The sequence below is a fragment of the Myotis myotis genome, unplaced genomic scaffold (genome assembly GCF_014108235.1).
Source record: "Myotis myotis isolate mMyoMyo1 unplaced genomic scaffold, mMyoMyo1.p scaffold_m19_p_12, whole genome shotgun sequence".
Taxonomy (NCBI): Eukaryota; Metazoa; Chordata; class Mammalia; order Chiroptera; family Vespertilionidae; genus Myotis; species Myotis myotis.
Window position 1 is genome coordinate 45307418 of NW_023416316.1, and position 19898 is coordinate 45327315.

General features: G+C 46.3%; 1 protein-coding gene across 2 annotated transcripts in view; it reads left to right on the plus strand.

Moving 5' to 3' along the window:
- Positions 1-616: 616 nt before the first annotated feature.
- Positions 617-19898, plus strand: part of VLDLR (very low density lipoprotein receptor) — a 33285-nt gene continuing 14003 nt past the window's right edge. For both annotated transcript variants that reach the window (XM_036330964.1, XM_036330966.1), the window contains exons 1-4: positions 617-828; positions 12638-12757; positions 16856-16978; positions 18340-18462. In XM_036330964.1, the coding sequence (XP_036186857.1) occupies positions 747-828; positions 12638-12757; positions 16856-16978; positions 18340-18462 (448 nt within the window). In that variant the 5' untranslated portion in view covers positions 617-746. The remainder of the gene's footprint in view (positions 829-12637; positions 12758-16855; positions 16979-18339; positions 18463-19898) is intronic.

Here is a 19898-nt window from a genome sequence, read left to right on the forward strand (position 1 = left end):
TCAGGAAATTAGGACAGGCATCTAGGATTGGAGGCGCGGGCTGCCGGAGAACCAACCAGCAGCCGCTCCGGGCCCCCGTGAGCTCTGGGGGACGTGCGGAGCAACCGGCCCCGGGAGCAGTCCGGGTGGCAGCGGCGGCCACGGCCAAGGCTACGGCTACGGCCACTCGCGCCCGCATGCTCACACTCGCACACACACTCACACCCCCCAGGCACAGGCACCTTAGGAGACCAGCGCATCCATGAGAAAGGAGGGCTGAATACCTCTCCCCCCGCCCCGCCGCCCTGCTGACCACTCCCCCTGCTGACCCCTCCTCGCTCCTCACCCCTAGCTCCAGCAGTGGGTGCTCGGCTGCGGGCTCCTCTCTCTTCGGTCTTCTCCTTGGTTCTCGACTCCCCACCCCCTCTTCCCTCCCTCTCCTTCTCTCCTGCACCCTCCCCTCTCCTGCAGCGCCTGCATTATTTCTGCCCACAGGCTCGGCTTGCACTGCTGCTGCAGCCCTGGGCGGTGGGTGGGTGGGAGGGTGGGTGGGCCAGCAGGTGGGGAGGAAATTGTGCAAGTTGTAGGAGAGGGGGGTGTCCTCTACTCCCCAGCTCCCTTTCCCCCCTTCTAACTCCTTCCCCTCCTCCTTTCCCCTCCTCTCTCCCTGCCCCCAACTCCTTCCTCCTTTCCGAAAGGCTGGTAACTTGTTGTGCGGAGCAAACGGCGGCGGCGGCGGCGGCAGCGGCACCATCCAGGCGGGCACCATGGGCACGTCCGCGCTCTGGGCGCTCGGGCTGCTGCTCGCGCTGTGCTGGGCGCCCGGGGAGAGCGACGCCACCGGAGCAGGTAAGTGAGGATGCACCCCTCCGCGGGCTGCCCGGACCCAGCCGCGCCCAGGGGCCCCGAGGCTCGGGTCTCCTCCTGCCCACCCCCCTCCTCGGAGGCACCTCTCCACTCTCCTCGCCTTTCCCCCCTCCCCACCCTGGTGGCGCCTCTGAGCTGTCAGCGTAGCCGCCACGGAGAGCCGGGCTTGGGGGAGAGTGGGGTTTGGGGTGTCCTAAAGCCTTGCCTGAACTAGTCTTCATTCCCTTACACTCCCTCCCACAGCTTCGCCTCCTTTTTCAGCCCCGCTTGGCGGGGGCGAGGGCATGTGGGCTTCTGAGCCGTTGAACAATGGTGCTGCCTCCCCTGCCAGGCGGAGTGTTAGCGAGGAGGCAGAGGGCCCGGAGACGTGCGCGGCAGCCCGGGCGCGCTCCGTGGACTTCAGGGAGGGGGTGGGTGAGGGTGGGCGTCTCTGGGGACACGGCACCCGGGAGAGGGGCCCGGGTGTCAGCGGGGGCTGTCAGCCCCCCGTGGCGCTGAGCAGGGCGCACGGTCCGTGGGCTGCAGCCCGTAGTCGCCCCGGAGCTGCTGGAAGTGTGCAGCCTGCGCACCCGGACTGACTCTCCCGGCGCCGGGCTGTCTCTCCCGAGTGCAGGTTAGAGGGCGAGTGAGGCTTGAAACTGGACTCCCCTCTAGGTGTTGCTCCCCTCTCCCCTGCCCACCCCGCCCGTGGCGGCGCTTGTACACCTCGTGGGTCTTCCGTTTAGCTGAACGGGGGAGGGGAGTGGAACAAAGACTTAATCAGGTTAGTTTGCTGATCCTTATTCCGGCGAGATTTCCTCCAGAGGAACTGAGTCCTGATCTAGTGACTGCAATTAGCCTTCGACTTAAACAATGGATCAAAGGGGATAGCGCGAGAGCTGGTGTGCGGCTGGGGCTTGTGCGGAGGGCAGTGGTGACCGCTGTCGGGGCCCCGGGGTCTGCCCCTCTGGGCCTGGGAGCCCTGGCTCTGCCACTCTCCCGACTGGGGACGCACAACTTTCCTGGGCAAAGACAGGAAGCCCCTCTCAGGGGACTCGATCGGAGCCCTGCGGTGATCTTGGCGGGACACCCAGGGGGCTTGCTCGCCAGCTCCAGGGGGTTGGACAGAACGCTGCCCCGTCCTCAGTGCCCATCTCAGAGTCCCCGGCTCGGGGTGCCTGGGGGCTGGGGAGACCCGCCGGCCTGCAGTCACGTGTCTCCCGAAGTGAGAGCGAACTTGAAAGTGTGTGGTCAGACAGCCTCTCTCCGGCAATACTTGGTGGTTGTAAGTCTCCGAACGCCCCCTGCCCTTTGGTTCCATTTGTCCCGGAGCGTGTGTGAAGCTGGGACGGACTTGTCTGCGCGCTGCGATTGGCTGGCCGCAGGGTCACGTTTAGGTTGGTCACATGGCTCTGCGGACTCGCAATTGAGCAGCCTGAGGAGTGTTATCTTTAAGGGAATGTAAAAACCCCACAGGCGGAGACCCACTGTTCTCGGGAATGCTTTCCCCTGCCGGGCCTCCTCGGAGAGCGCCCTGAACATGGCCCCTGACCTGTAACAAACCCGGGAGCCTGAAAAGCGCTGCTCACAAGTTTTCAGATTCCAACATTAATCATTAATGGATGAGCAGCACTACCTTATTAAGCCATTTTTCAGAATAGTGCCATGACTTGCATTACACTTTTCACACCATTTCCAGGACTAAGAAAATATACTGGAGCTTACTGATAACTGTCAGGAAGGTGGGAGAAAGCACTCATTTTTACTCCATGTTCTCTTTGCTGTGTGGAATTCTCTTAATTTAACACAGGCCTTTACATTGGAGGTTAACTTGATCCTATAAAATGCTCGGGATGTACTTACATTGTTGGGAACAGTCACCTGCAGCCATACGCTCACCTGTGTGAGGTGGGTGAGGTCACTTATGGAATGTGTGCCATGCCATGAAGAGAGGAGAAGCCCACGCAAGACTTAAATGCTTCAAAGGAAAGGAGGCACAGCCTTCCGACCTGGTGGGAAGTTGGAGTCTGCTGATGTAGGTACTGACAAACCAACCCAGACTGGCTCCTGTTTGAAGTTCAAAGTCCCAGGGCATGTAGGCTGACATCTGGCCCTGGTCTTCTACACTTTCCTCCCTGCTGCACCACCCCCCCTGCCCCAACACACACACACACACACACACACACACACACACACACACACACACTCACTCACTTGCGCACATACACTTATGGTGCTGGTCTAAAATATACTCTAGGGCAGGGAAGGTGTGCTCTAAGGCCCTGGCAAGGAACGTAAAGCAGGCTAAGGAGAGGAGTTAAAATTCAGTGGTGCAGTATACCTGCAAAATCTCTGAAATTCTACGACATTTTCCTCCAGCCTATGGAGTCAAGACTAGGATCTGGGTACCATAGACTTGTTAAGGCCAAAGCCCAGAAGAGCACAGGTTCTGTGAGAGCTATTCAGATATGGCTAGCAACAAGCAAAAGAGTACACAGCGCTTTTCCTATTGTGGGGGGGTGGGTTGGTGAAATGGCAGTGGTCATGGGCCTGGAGGGATAGGAGACTAGAGGGCAAGAAGGAAGTAACCCTGGTTCATCTGGTAGCACCAAGGGAAGGTGTGGCAATGGCCATAATTCTCATCTGGGCCAAAGCACGAGGACGTGAGCAGGGCTCTTTAAATGGGGGGGGGGGCGGGTGGGAGGGGGTCGTCAGGCAAGCCCGTATTGGCAGAGATAGCTTCTTGAGCAGCTTTGTGTCCCCAAATCGCCCCAAATTGGCCACTTCATGTGACATTCAGCCATGCACCTGTCCTGTGTCATTTTGATTCTTTGGTTTTATTGCCTGAGTCACAAGATACCTAAAGCCAAGTTCAGTGGAGCTGCCAACAGTTAAGACTTTGGGACAACAAAACTGCACATGTTAATTATGGCAGGTCTGTTAGAAGTGCTTCTGCCTTTGATACAATTGGATGGCCATAGACTCAAGTTCACTTGAGTAGTTTTTATAATTCTAGAAAATTTGAAAAGTAGTTACAAGCCCTTCTGACTCAGGAGGAGCATCACATTTAATGTAACAAGAACTCCTAGAGTAGAACATGGCTGTAAGATCAAGGGAACAGATAGCTCCCAGCCATACGGCTTTGGGTTTTGATCCAAAGACCAGAAGACTCAGAGCACAGCATAAATATATAGATACTCGTTAACTATCTAGACCATTTTCTATTTCTCACAGAATGTGAATAAAGCTGTCCTTCTCAATAGAGCAGTGGTTCTCAACCTTCCTAATGCCGCGACCCTTTAATACAGTTCCTCATGTTGTGGTGACCCCCAACCATAAAATTATTTTCGTTGCTACTTCATAACTGTAATTTTGCTACTGTTATGAATCATAATGTAAATATCTGATATGCAGGATGTATTTTCATTGTTACAAATTGAACATAATTAAAGCATAGTGATTAATCACAAAAACAATATGTAATTATATATGTGTTTTCTGATGGTCTTAGGAGACCCCTGTGAAAGGGTCGTTCGACCCCCAAAGGGGTCGCGACCCACAGGTTGAGAACCGCTGCAATAGAGGGAGTAGTGATCAAGTGTAGGCAGTCACCTATATGATTTTGAGTCATAATTAAATGTACTCTGGATGCTGACCTTTCTTTGGAAAGCTGCCTTCACATATTAGCCTGTAAGAAATTAAATGCGCCCAGCTGGTGCGGCTCAGTGAATTGAGTGTCATCCTCTGTACGAAGAGATTGCTGGTTTGATTCCTGGTGAGGGAACATGTCCGGGTTGTGGGTTCGATCCCCAGTAGGGGGTGTGCAGTAGGCAACCAATCAAAGTTTCTCTCCCAATGATGTTTCTATCTCTCCCCATCTCCCTTTCTCTCTCCCTAAAATCAATAAAGACATATTTAAAAAAGAAAAGAAATTAAGTGCCTCAGCAGGCTATGATAAGGTCTGTGATGATGCTTATAATAAATGTACCTGCCTTAGGAGAGCTTCTTGGTGGGCTGATGCACTGCTCTCCAGCTCTCCAGATGGTTAGTTGATAGCTTCAAAATTGCTTAGGATGTTCCCTTCTACTTCAAGTTAATCTCAAAACAGTACTTAGGCTACAGCACAGTGACTATTTTCAAGGCAACGAGTCCAAGAATACCTTCTGCAGAGGGGATGGATTAGATGTACTTGTTGAGCAGAGGTAAGTGGTCCAGAGGCAATTTCTTTTGCCCAGCTAAAGAGTTTTTAGCTAGGAGACCCAAGGATAGCTTTTCATAGGACTTCAAGGCTGAGTATGCCTTAGCTCTACGAAAATCTGGCTTCATAAGTGAAAATCATCTCGATTTCACTCTGTGCATTTTTCAGTTTGAATCGGCATCTCTTTGCTAAGCTCTTCTGTTGGTTTGCAATAAAAAATCTGGATATTGTTAATGCCACCTGGTTAGATCTGCTAGGTGCACTGCAGGATCTAATGAGATGGCAGGTGAAACCTTAAAGTTAGCACACTTTCCCCTTCATGTGAAGTTCCCTAGGAAAGCCTGGGCCTGATGGCTATTTGGGGCTCTAAATTAAGCAAGAGGATGCCTGCTGGGTGCTGGGGACAAAGTACACATTCTACTTTAGAAAAATGTCTTCATGTCTGCTTAGGGATCCTTTGCCCACTTTTATTTCAGAGATGCCACATGGGGGGGGGGGGTGTTATTCATGGCCTTATATTTAAGAGATACTGTTGGAGGCAGACACTAAAGATTGGACGACTGGCTAGAATGGTTCGTCTTGCCACCAACTTGGGTCATCCATGTTGGCCTTGCTGGCTAGGAGCTTTTATGTACCTAGATGTGATATGGGGGATGGAGTGAGTCTTGCAAGCTGCCAAGCAAAGGGGGTGATAAAACCTTGGCAAAAGACAACTTTTGCAAGTTACTTCATGTGTTTTAACTTAATACTTCACCCAAATACCATGAGTAAATAGGGTTCCTCTTTTACAAACTGCCTCTGATCTTTAATTCTCCTAAGAAGCCTTCCCAAGATCTGAATGATTAACTGATCTGTAGGTTTACTAAGTAGGTGGTGGAGTGATGCTGACCTTTGCACATCTGCTTGAGCCCACTTTACCTCTAATCTACTGAGCACCTACCATATGGCACCAGCCATGGAGACACTGTGACCAGGTGGTTGGTCCCTTCCTTTCTGGCATTTAATCTAGCGAGGAAGTTAACCTAAGAAATCAGTGACTCAAACACAGCGTGGAAGAGAAGCACTGGATAGAAGTGAGCAGACCAGAGCTTAAGACTTAATCATAAAAGAGGCTGCCAGCACCTAAAAGTTGCTGGAGTTCCCACATGCTGCCTGGGTTACACCTTACGAAGTTTCCCCCAAATCACCAAGAACTTAGACTCCAATGTGACAAAGCCAGAAACTCTTCCACCTCTGCAGATGATCTTACAGCGGTGATGCAACTCAAGCCCCCAATAGATTGCTGCCAACATTACCACAGAGCACTCAAACATGTCAGAAGTAAAATCTGGGCCCCACATATCCAATTTCTAACTTTACCAGTCAGCCACTGCTAACTTTCCCTGTGTGTCAAACCTTTCTCCTCACGTGGAAATGAGGCCGACATACCCACACTGGCACCCTCATTCTGACAGATCAGTTTGGAAGAAGTATACTTTTAAATGAGAAAGTGTCACAAAGATAAGGGGAAGGAACCCTCAAAGGCATAGGGAACAGTGGCCTTTATAACCTAGATTCTTTCAAAGTACTCGAGCTAGTGAAACGGCTTGTCACACTTGGTTTCAAGTTCACAAAAGTTGGGAAGAATGCTTGGGGAAAGTCTATAGTTCAAACCAGCTTTATTAATGAACTAACAAATCAACTAGCGCATCCATGAATACTCACTAGTGCTGAAAGAATCATGAGCGGTAGACACCAGGGCCCGAATTACAAAGATAAATTCCAGGCCCTATGTTAGGGGATGTCCATTGGGAGAGATGCAAACCGGTGGGTAAGAGCATCTCAGACCATGACATCTGTATGATTGGCACAGGAGACCATGGAAACACAGCCAAACCATACCTAACTGGTCAAGATAGGAACTGAGGGCCTCATTCAAGGGGTGACATCTGGACCCACTCCTGGTAGATAAATGGACAGGGGTAACACAAGCAAATCAAGACAAAGCAACAGTGAGGGTGCAGGCCTGGGAAGTGAGTGGGGCAACTTGGTGTAGCCAGAGCAGATGGCAGGGGGTAATTAATAGGAGAGAGTTGGGAGGAATATGTCATAAACTAGACTCAATTCTAGAGTCAGTAGGAAACCTGGAAGTGATACCATCCTTGGCACTAGGTTGTTTGAATCACCATCTTGATTTGGATACAGAATGTGGCAGCCTAGAGGCAGACGGACAGGAGACAAATTTAGATCAAGTGAGAGATGAGGGCTTAGACAGGCCAGGGCTTGATGCCAAAATGAGAAGAATCTGGCCTCGTTTTTGGATTACTGATGTAGAGGAAGTGATGGGGCCAATCAAAGATGGGACACATGAGAGATCAAGGCAGATTTTAGAACCACATTTTTCAGTGCATGCTGATTAAGGCATCTGGATAAAATTTCCCTACCTAATGGGCACAAAGGCTTTATGGCAGGCTGTCACCTGATATACTTTGTAAGGCTGGCATTTATCACCAATATCCATCCAGTGATGGGCAGGAGGGCTTATGGGGATGAGTACTGTAAATCCCAACCCTGAAAATGGAAGTCACTTCCATGGTCGGTAGAATCTGAGCCTTCTAACCTTCCTGCAGTGGTTTCAATGTGTGGTCAGGGACCAGGAGTGTCAGCATCATCTGGGAATTCATTACAAATGTAAATGTGGGCCCCACTCTATACCCACTGGATCAGAATTTTTAGGGGGTGGGGCCCAGCATTGTGTCTTATAAGCTCTCCAGGGGATTCTGATGCAAAGGAGAGCTTGAGAACCACCCACCGAAAACCAATAGCTTCCAAAGAGTATCAGAGGGCCTTTGCACTACTTGTCCAATATGTCCTCAGTAGGAACACCAAGCACTGTTGTCCTCCTAGGAAAGGACCCGCTGAGGATACTGGAGCATTTTTAAAAAATTAAGATGGGGACAGGAGAAAGGGCTCCATCTCCACAATAAAGCTATGTGGGATAGTGTCATTAGGACAAGTGAAAAACTACCTAATTCTGGAATAAGTTGACTCGACTGGCCAACTGGCCATTCTGGACACTCTAGAAAGAAATAGTCCTGAGTGAGGTGCTCTTGGTTGCATACATGCTCAGTAACGGAATTTGGAGCCAGACTGCCCAGGTTCAAATTCTAGTTCTTCCCAGAGTGATCTTGGGCAAGTACTTTACTTCCGTTCTCTGAACAGGTTTCCTGATACATGTATACAAGGGGAATAGTAGTTCTGACCCTGTAGCATTGAGACGTGAATGAGTTATTTGTCCATGATTCTTAAGATCATTTCAATCTGATGTAAGTGGGAAAAACTGTTTGACAATTGAATTATAACAGTGGTCGGCAAACTCAACAGAGCCAAATATCAACAGTACAACGATTGAAATTTCTTTTGAGAGCCAAATTTTTTAAACTTAAAACTATATAGGTAGGTACATTGTTATTAACTTAATTAGGGTACTCCTAAGGCTTAGGAAGAGCCACACTCAAGGGGCCAAAAAGCCGCATGTGGCTCGAGAGCCACAGTTTGCCGACCACGGAATTATAAGATTCACTCATTGCAATGAATCAGAAGGATTAACCTAAGTAGTTAACAGTTTTTAGTTGGCCCCCACCTGTGTTTCAGAGGCTGCCTTGAAGGCTAGAACACAGACTTGGTGCTTGATATCTTGGGGGCCTCTCGCTGAGTTCCTCTTACCTTCCCTGTGGGAAACGTTGCTGACTAGGATATCTGCTTGTCTAAAAACAAGCTTTCGCCTATGAATAGAAAGATTGGCATTCAAGTGCCAAGCAGAAGTGAGTCCTACTAAAAATAAATGCCCTTGGCAGCCTCAGAAGTGCCAAAACAAATGGACTGAAGAAATTCCAGTAGATGATAACACCCGCATGCTCAGGCTGAGAGGAGGGGTGTGAGCGATTGGAATACTTGGCCCTGCTAGTCCCAGCAGTGTGGCCACACGAGCCCCTCTGAGTAGTCGAAGTTCAGTCTGAGCCTGATACTCAGAAACATCTGCATATTCCAGGCATTGCTGGTGGACACTCCTGCCAAGGTGTCACTCCGAGCCCTCCAGGGACATTTGTAGCCCACTGTGAGGCTTGGTATTTATTATGAGGTCTATGCCATTTTTTACTGAAGCTTACGTATTGCTCTTCCGTGTAACCCTTGCAGGGACAATTAGACAATGGCAGGCTGACTTCTATTTGCATTGAAACCCTGAGTTTCTTGGAGCCAGTGAGCTGCCAACTTGCCTGGGCAGTCAACTATTTAGATACGCAAGGCTCCTGGGACATGGGCTCCTTGAAGTAAGTTTGCATAGTCTGATTCCATCTGTGTAAGTGACAGTATGAGTGAGTAATCTTTCGACACTTCATTCAGTACAAATTTAAATAGCCATGTGTGTGACTAGGTGCAGATGATGTGCCGACCCTGATCCAAAGGGGTAGGGATATTCAAAGTGTCAGAGCTAGAAGGAAACCTAGATCCAGTCCAACAGTTTGAATGCTTAAAGCAATAGAACCCTTTTCAAATTCTTCGATGTAACTCCAAGTCAAAAGAAAGTCATCCTGCTTCAAACCTACTTCTGCCCCACCCTGTAGAGTGCCTTGCTCCTCTACTTCACAGGTTATTTTTCCAGGCATCGCTGGCTCTAGCTGAGCCTAAGATTAAAAGAATCACAGTATGTGATTTCAAGTTCATCCTGCTCCCTCTATGAAAGTATAACCCTGAACTTGAGACTTAACTGTTCTGGGTGGAAACAGACTACAGGTCCACAAGCCTGTAATCCCCAAAGCTTCACAAACCAAAAGCATCTTAACTCGTGTGGTGCTTTTGGCTCTCCTCTGGGCAGCAGCATTCCCAGGTGAACCCCGGAGGTATAAGGCAGAATGCTTCTGAAACTCAGACAGAAAGCCCGCACGGGGTTGCAGTCAGGTGGCCGAGGTCTCAGCACTGGAGTTCGTGTCTGAGCTCTGCCGCTCTGCACGAGGCAGGGAATTAACAGAACCAGGAGTACCTCCTGCCCAGTAACAATCTCTGGAAACAAAGTACTTGGGAAACGGAGAGACGAGGCCATGAAGCTGAAGGCCTTTATGCGCCTCGCTCTCTAAAGGGTCCTTTATAAAGCCTGGCAGCCTTACCCAGCCCATCTCGCTCCTTTTGTAAACAAGCAGGGACATTTAGGAGCAGACTGTACTCCTAACCCCATGTGCCCCTCCTTCTTAATGGAGGGCTGTGCGTGTGTCATGGTAAAACACAGCTTTATGACAGCCAGGCAGAAGAAGCCTGGGGGAAGTGGAAACAGCTCAGATAAGAAAAGGTAGAAATTACACTCCTTTTCATCTTGGGCTATTGGAATAAACACTAAGAAAATGCTCATGCCTGCCCTGAGCCTGCTCAGTATGGACACGGGAAACAGCGTGGCTGGAATGGTTAATGTCTCTTGTTACTGTTGATAGCTTGTACGTTACAGCTACATTCAGAGACCCTCTTGAAGGGAACATTGGACTAAACATCAGGCTTAAGGTGTTGAGTGTCTGTATTTAATCTCAAGACAGTTTGAGTGTCTATAAAATATGTAGCTTCCAGGTGACTCATTTGTAAGGAGATTTCCAGGTACCTAACCCTGACGTGGAAAACCATCATTAGGCACCTACTTTTAAGTCCATGTCCAAGTCTGACCATACGGTTACCTTTGTGACAGTGTAGATATCAATGTCAGTGTTTTTGTCTCATTTTGACCTGGGTGACTAAAACCTTTGAAAAATTCAGAGCCTTTCAATCTGCACAGTATCCTAACTATAACCCAGCTGTTCTTTCCAAGTACATTTATATCTATGTACTCTATCAGTTGTTGTTTTTTTCTACTTTTTAAATGCAATGCTCAGCATAGATCCTTATTACTCCCACAGACCTCAAACATAGTGGGGATATAGAACTACAGCCAATGGCCCCTGGAGCAGGTACCTCAACCCCGAGCATATTGAGAATAGATTGAGACTAGACTGATGATGAGGGAGAGTTGGGAGGCAGCCAGGTACTTCTATAAAAACTAGCAGGTGATGCTTCCTGACAGCAACCTCTACTCTCCCCTGTTTTCCCTTCTAAGTCCCTGGTATCTTATACCCAACAAAATATTTGTGGAATGGATGAATAGTATGAAGTGTATGTAGGAAATGCGATCGAATCACACTGCTTTTTACCTGGATCTTAGCTTAACTAGACTCCTGGGAGCAGGTTTTAAGAAAATACATTTAGTACCTAAGAAAATAACCACACCCATACAGTGAACTTGACTTGGACCAAATTTTAATCTCCCTGGGAATTTGCCACAAAGCATAGAATCTTCCCGACAGTGGGGAGTAGCCAACAGTAGGGAGGCCAACTAGAGTATTGTGTGCATAACACAAGAGTTCCAGTCTGTGCTTGTCACTGTAGCATCTGTTCTGACGCCAGCATGTCACAGCTGCAGATGCTGAAAGGTGGCAGGAAATCGGAAGGCCTCCCTAAGTAATCTGCTTGAACTATATATGGCTCCACTGGGTTTCTCGAATATTTGCAGGATATTGGCATTAAGCAACCGGATCTTTGCCTTTTATCTCAAAGACATCATATCCTCCAGAAGGACGGACCTGCTAATGATGGGAAACACCTGGATGTTAGCTGTCTGTGCCAGGCAAAAAACGAAAACAACCCAAGTGCCCTACTTATTTACAAGAATTAGTCCATATCATTGTGTGAGTGAAATGTTTATACATTGAACATAAGAAAACTGAGGTTCGGAGGAATGGAACCCAAGTCTGTGGCTCTACCTTACTTGCTTTTCTCCTATCACTAAGTTAAAAAAGATTTTCATTTGTCTCTTAACTATACCTTCTTGATGCTTTTTACCTTATCTTGGAGTCATTGTGTAAACATGTGTTTTTTGCAATCAGACCTCAAGGTCTGAGATGAGGAACCATGGTATTAAACCTCTATGTCTCCCCTTTCCCGGCTGCTCCTTCTAAATCTCCTTCACTTTGCTTGTAATAGGAGCATCATTCATGAATAACAGTATGGAATGTGGACCAGAAATGCCATTGAAGGATTAGGATTTGGCTGTGTGGTTATAGCCACACAAGTGACTTTTAAACAAATGAGAGGAGTGAGTCCAGGGCAGATGGAAATGCCCCATGTTCTCTGGGAAATCTAGATCCCTTCTATCTTGATCTGGCTGCATTGGTCCAAGATCATTATTCCAGCCACCAGGCCCAAATTTCAGGAACCAGAAAGGAATAAAGGGAAGGAAAATAGAGGATATTTCCTAGAAGTTGTATATGCCAATCCTGCTTACAGTGCATTAACCAGAATTGATTCTCATGGTGATTCCTCATTGCAAGGGACGCTGGGAAATCTAGTCTTATCTAAACGGTGTGTGCCCAGCTAAGAACTCAGTTACTATCAGTCACTGCCCCAAGACCCACCCAAGTCTGCATCCGAGAATGTGTTAGCCTGCTGAGTCTGTAGCTGTCCTTCTCAGAGGACCCCTGTCCATAGGTTTTGGGTAACTGGAATCTCTAACTTATCACCCCTATATCCCAGGCTTAGCTAAGTGTTCCCTCCTGATTTTAGGAAGAAAAGCCAAATGTGATCCTTCCCAATTCCAGTGCACAAATGGCCGCTGTATCACACTGCTGTGGAAATGCGATGGGGACGAAGACTGTGCTGACGGCAGTGACGAAAAGAACTGTGGTGAGTCAAGAGTTTGACAGTCTCACTTGCCACCTCACTGGGACCTATGCATTTCATTGTAAAGGGGTGATGTTATCTTAGTTTCTACAAATGTATCGAGATTCTGAAAACAGAATCTACTCCTAAGACTTCCTTTGAACCAGCGTCCAAAGATTCTGTACTCCCTGGTCTAGAGGAATATAATTGACTGTTTGACACGGGGTTATCAACTTGGGTACAGAATGTTGAAGATAAAGTGGAGTCCCTTTCAAATGACAGGAGCTGGTTTATCTGAGATCAGGCAAACATTTGGTGTAGGAAGCTAGGAGAAGGGAGGGGAGGACCAGAAGTGAAGATAGACAGAAGACTGCTTAGAACAGATTTCTTTGTCCAATTTTCAAATAGCTTTGATTTCCCCCTTCCCCCCAAAAGAAAGTCACAGATGGTAAAAAGATCCCGTAAAGTTTCATGGGGTCAATTAACTCCTGGCACAGAAGCTACAAGCCAGCACAGATCAAAGATTAGATAAGAATTATTCTTTAATTCTCTGTCTACAATAGATGCTAATTCTAAAGCATTAGACAGGGTGGAAGACATCTCTCCCAAGACCACGGGGATATGCCATCGTGACAACTGATCAGCATCTATGAAAAGATCATTGTGAGGAATGCTTGTTTATGCAATGTGTATAACCTCATGTCAAGCCAGAACCGCTGAGAACTACATGTTCTCATGTAGGTACCTTGACCCCTTTGTTCTATGCTGTAAAAATAATGTTGTGTGTGAATGCCGGTGATAACATCGTCATCTGCCTTTTAAAAGATGTTACATAGAGATCTCCACTATATAAACTAGAAATACAGAAGAAAACTAGCTTAATGTAAATTTCACCAACTGCTATCTTGTTATACCATTACCTACTTATTTATGCATCATTACTAACATGTTATAGAGTGAACATTGTAGCCGACTGTCCTGTGCTTGAGCTCTCACCAACACCATGGATGTTGTCGTGCCAATCTGTGGATTAGTAGCTTATGTGGAAGCATAAGAAGTCCATTCTACAGTCTCGGGGAAGAAACTTCTCTCCAATCTCAAGACAAAAAAAATAGTTCTGGGCAACACTTTTCCATCATTTGCATTCTAACACTAAGATTTTCATATATTCTATAAGACACTCAGTTCTATGCTATTTCTGGGTTTACTTAGTTAGGTACTATAATTTCCTCAGTAACTATCCCACTCGTAAACTCACTCTTGTCAGCTGTTCTCTTGGTGTAAGTAGTAATTCTTCCTCTAGTCTAAGCGTACATGTTTGGCAAAACCCACTGTTTTTTCTTAGAAAGTAATTATTCTCTTCATGGGTGGGAAGTCTTTTACCATCTGACCAATTCTGTAATGGGAAGTCAACTAAAAGCTGACAATTTGAAAGGGACCGCTTCAAGTCAGGGGTTTAAACTTGGTCCCACTCTCAGAGTTTAGAACAGTGGTTCTCAACCTGTGGGTCGAGACCCCTTTGGCGGTCGAACGACCCTTTCACAGGGGTCGCCTAAGACCGTCCTGCATCTCAGATATTTACATGACGATTCATAACAGTAGCAACATTACAGCTATGAAGTAGCAACGAAAATAATTTTATGGTTGGGTCACAACGTGAGGAACTGTATTTAAAGGGCCAGAAAGTTGAGAACCACTGGTTTAGAGTGCCCTGAAGGAGAGGGCCACTCTGGTTTAGCCTCTGATATTGTAAAGGGGGAAATAACGATGAGAGTCAATTCCTAGTAGGAACTGACCTGGGTCCTCTTAGGGTCATCGCTGGCTTTTCCTAAAACAGTCTTTGCATAAATAACTTCTAGCCACATGGCAGGAGGGCTTGGAAGAGGTAAAGAGAAGGATGTGTATCAAGATCACACAAGATGGAAAAAATTAAATATATCTTCACTAGAATTTGTCTCCACCTCCCAGGTATGAAAGCGGGAAAGGAAAGCGCTCAGGGGGTCCCTGAATATGCTTATTTTGAGATGTTCCCAAGGGGAAAGCTACACAATTACTGGAAACTTATAAAGCCACTTTCTGTTTTTCTGGTCCAACCTCTTGATATTGAACTTGGTTACAGTTTCAGCCGGGCTCTTTCTTTCAAGTATGTCAACTAGCGTATTTAGTCAACTGCAGCTTGAACTCCACAAGCCGTGTGTTCCTGTTGGTCCCAGTACCTCATTCTTGTGTGTTAGGCTGAGCTGATTATCAGTGACTCAGATACCCTAAGGATGCAAGGAGTAGCTCTCCTGCCCTGTGGCACATCGAACTTTCTATCCATCTCAAGGCTCAGTTCAAGTAGCCTCTTACCCTCCCAGTCTATGCTCAGAATGGAGAGAGATGAACTCTAGCAATCTGTCTGTCGCTATTTATCTTTTTCTCAAACACTAGGTAATACAGCCAGTCTTTCCTATTCCTGTAATATTTTCTGCTTCTTAAAGGCATGTGGTTTCTTTACAACCAGCCATCTCCTACTCCCTCTTTTACAACTTCTAAGGAATATCACAGGTTGAATTACAGCAAGTGGCTTTGTAAACTCCCCCACTCCCATCCACCCCAACCCCACTACATGCTCAGGAGAACATGGGCCTAGGATATCACTTAAGCATTAACACTGGGGGGTTGGTATTTTCAGTGATTTTAGAAATAGGTGTGAATCGAAGAGCTAATGTGGCCTTTCGTGTTTCCTTGGCTACACAATTCAAGGAGATAAATAACCCTTTTCGAATCATTATAATTCCTCATCTTGAGTTCTAGAAATTGACTCTAATCACTGTCTCCCCCCTTTATAATATCAGAGGGTAAACCAGAGTGGCCCTCTCAGTTAGGATACTCTAAGCTCTGAGTCTTGTACCTAGTTTAAACCCCTGTCGTGAAGCGGTTCCTTTCAAATTTTCAGCAAATCATCAGCTTTTAGTTGACTTACCATTACATAATATTTGTTGGAGAAGAATGTTTAAAACTAGAAATTACGATGGAAGGTATAGACACATGGGTAAGGAAGAATATAGTCTGAGAAGGACGAGCCTAGAATATCCTATGTGGCTACTTTTTAACACTCTTCTTGCCCTCTGACTTCCTCGTGGGTAGGGGGACCAAGCTGCCTGGTTTAGGATAGTCTTGGTTTATGCTTATCTTCTTGGTACAACAAACAGTGCCCCCTTTCTACTGAGATTGTTCCAATTTGGACAATAAATTGCATGGTCACCCTAACTACAGGAGAAAAGGCCTGCCCTAGTAAGAATAGCAAAATGGATACCTTGCAGGCCATCAGTTATGGGTATTGGCAACTGCAATCACTTCAAGCTGGATTCTGGCACCTCTCCTGTTTTTGGATTCAAGCTCCGTTTATTTCTTACTGAGTGGGTTCCTCTCCCCAATAGACCTGTAGGGGTGACAGTATTCAGTACTGAGGCTTCATCTGTCTCTATACCAGCCGTGGGCAAACTACGGCCCACGGGCCGGATCCGGCCGTTTGAAATGAATAAAACTATTGGGGGAAAAAAGACCGTACCCTTTTATGTAATGATGTTTACTTTGAATTTATATTAGTTCACACAAACACTCTATCCATGCTTTTGTTCCGGCCCTCCAGTCCAGTTTAAGAACCCATTGTGGCCCTCGAGTCAAAAAGTTTGCCCACTCCTGCTCTATACCATGTGTTGTTAAGGTATGTCCCTAGAGCAATTATAGTATGATCCAGTCATAGGATGGAATGTTTGGCTATTCAATTTACAAAGAACTTGAAAGAGTTGGAAGAAATGCATGAAGAGCATGAAACTATTACTTAATCTCAACATTATAAAACAGACAAGCGTTGTAAGGAATCCCTGGGGTGTAAGATAATTAGAAACCTTTGTCTTATCTTGACCTCAGTATCCTCCAAGTTTCTTAAGTGAGTGACTTTGGCCTCTGGGGAGGGTGGGGTTTTTCATAGTTCTCCTGGATATTGGCAGTTGGGTGCTAACTGATTCAGCTTTCTTTTACAAGTGAAATACATCAAAATGCAGTTTTACCCCCATGGGATTATAGGGCTCTTGGGTAAGGGACGCCAACTTTAACCCTGCAAATAAACGTTTGTAGAGAAGAAGACATGTGCCGAGTCTGACTTTGTGTGCAACAACGGCCAGTGTGTCCCCAGCCGATGGCTGTGCGATGGGGATCCCGACTGTGAAGATGGCTCTGATGACAGCCCAGAACAGTGCCGTGAGTGTGCCTTGTTTTAGACTTGAACTTTTCTAAGCCGTTCTGTCTCTCATATCTCTACGTATTGTTTAATCCAATACTTGGTGTTAATTTCCTTTGACTCCCTTGAAGTGTAGGCCAATTGACTCCAAAGTCAGTCAAGTCATGAACAGTTGATCAGTAGCCTCTAAAGAATGTTCTCCTTAGTTTAACAAGACTGACATTCTCTTGGGTAGCTTCACTATTGCACATTTAAGACTGAAGCCAGCAGACTTCATTGAGAACTCCTTGACTAGGTGCACAGATTTCAAATGTTTGATAATGATGAATATGAGCAGATGGTACTCTGGAAGCTAAGTCAAGATGTAAGGCTCACCTGTAGGCCAAAATATAAGCTTTTAGATACACAGCTTCTCCTTTTATGGAAAAAAAAATCTGTTACTGAAGAGGTAGAATGGCTAGAAGTAGGGTGATATCGTTATTTTGAATAAACATGTAATCTAAAGTTATTAAAGTAGGAAACTTACAGCTTGTTCTTAAATAAGAGAAATTTCATAGTTAAGCAAATGTATATCTGAGTTCTTAGGCTGATATTCGGAAAAAGCCTATGAGGTGATAGAGGAGGAGGATTTGCAATTATTTGAATGTCAAGATGAAGAAAGTCTAGGAGTTCATTTTCAGGCAATAGAGACCTATTGTGGAGGAACAATGAACCAAGTTTTAGTTGGGAGAATGGTTACAAAAGCAAATCAAGCAGAAAGGAAAATAAGTGTGTGATATCAGTTTTCTAGGCAGGAAGCGAGGGCAGTAATAAGAATCTTGGTTAAGGCATGTAAGCTAGTACATGTCAAGACTGGTTCCATAAAGATTCAGCCCCACATTTTAGTAGAGGATGACCCAGTAAAGTCAAAATGTATGGGATGTCACTACTTTGCAAAATATAAATCTAAAGGAGATTGTGAAGGAGGCCTGTAAAGGAACTAGAAGGAAGACTTCATGTGTCTTAGACCATCTGGCCTTTAATGAAATTGGGATTGTGTGTACCACTTGATAGCCAACAGATAAACAATGGTCCAGGAGCAGGCCAGCCAGTAAACCTAACTAGGCCAAGTAAAACAAAAGCCAGAACTGGGCACTCCACGGAACCTTGAAGGAGTAACACGGTCAAGGCTCTCAGGTGTACTGCCAGGTAGCATAGGTTGGCATGGCTTCTAAGCAACGGAGTTGGCAAAGGATCTACCCAGGCTTCAACTAGTTAAGTCCAATTTCACCAGCATGCCAGGCCACTGAGTCAATAGGTGTACCACCTCCAAGCAGCACAGGAGCAGCGACTTTGCACTGATGAGTCTGGAGGCTCTTTTGAGACTGTATATCATCAACAGATATGAGAACATGCCGCACAAATGAAATCAGCTGTGGCGCCCATTCTACTCAGTGTATCCCAGAGTCCTGGAGATGTGATGGTGAAAATGATTGTGACAATGGAGAAGATGAAGAAAACTGTGGTAAGAAGATCAGTGTTGAGTGGCTTATCCCAAGGATCCTTTTGCTCAAAGAAGGGTGGGCAGGGGAAGCTAACTTAAGCATGAAGAGGCAATTACGTTGGCTCGCTTTCCAGTGACTTTACTATCTGCTCAACTACTTGCCCTTCCTAACTGCCCCAAAAAGTCTGAAAGAAGTTCACATGGTCATTGACCACGGCTTGCTTTGGTGTTTCTTCTAGACAAATAGAAATAAAAAGGTAAGTCATTCAAGGCACTTACATTTAGAAGTAGCCCAGTCAAGCACCAAGTGGGTGGGCTTTTGTCTCTGTGAGGACAGTAATTCATGGGCCTTCCTCACTTTGGCGCCATCCCAGGAGGGGAATAGGGCCAGCAAACACATTCCTCGGTCTAAATTGGATCTCCCGATGGAAATAAATTACTTAAGTATCATACCAGCATGTCTTAGCTCCAACACCAGATTCTATTTTAACCCTTCCAGAAGTTAAACTGGCACTGACGTGTTCGTGAACATCGTTAGCAGATACCCAAAGAAAAACTACCCAACTGGTGGTAATTTTGTCTTCTGTCAGTTTCTACCTGTAAAAGCCAACTCTGTTTCCTTCCCTTTCATGCTTCTGTTCTTGGACAGTGTGTAATAAATGCTACACCTTAAAGGTGAGGCCCTGGGAAAATCTCAAGGTTGAACAAACATTGTTTTGAACGCTCTTTCAAGCTACCGCCCTTTTTATAGGGCCTCTGTAACTACAGCTGCCCAGGAGCACGGGCCTCCTAGTGCAGTAGTGTGCCAGTGAGCTGAGGACGCTTGCAGCTGAAACACATCCTCCGTGTAGAAATTAGCTTTGGAGGTCAATACCACTGCACCTAGTCCAATGAGTTTTGGTGTTTAATCCTAGAATTGAGCTGTGTGTTGGTAAACCCTGGAGCTGCCTAGTGTTTCCCTCTTAAATCTAGACTTTGCTTCCCAAGAGAGTCGTGGTCTCTACCATAATTACCACCAAATGGTGACTGAATCCATTTGGCCCGAATCTGAATCAAAGTACAAACTGCCTTATCTTTGACTCTGACTAGCTTATCATTATTAGCATACCTGGCTGCTAGACTGTCATGCTAGCCCTCGAACTGACTTTCTGAAACTTTTAAGTATTTACAACCTGTTAATCCTGATCCTCATTTGAGGGATGTAAAGAGAAGGAGCCATGCATGATGGTATAACATAATGGCTCCTTTCGGGTGATCGTGTGATAGTGCTTACGATGAGTGTACATTTGCCTGAATACCTGATGCATGATCGTCTCAGCTAATAATGTGGTCTGGCCTGATAAGCACTATGTCCATTTAAAGATAACTCAGTCTCTGCCTTCCAGAAAGGAATTCCTTGTTTAAGTTATTGATCACTTCCTGTAAGACTTCACTGTGGCTCTCATCTCAAATTAATT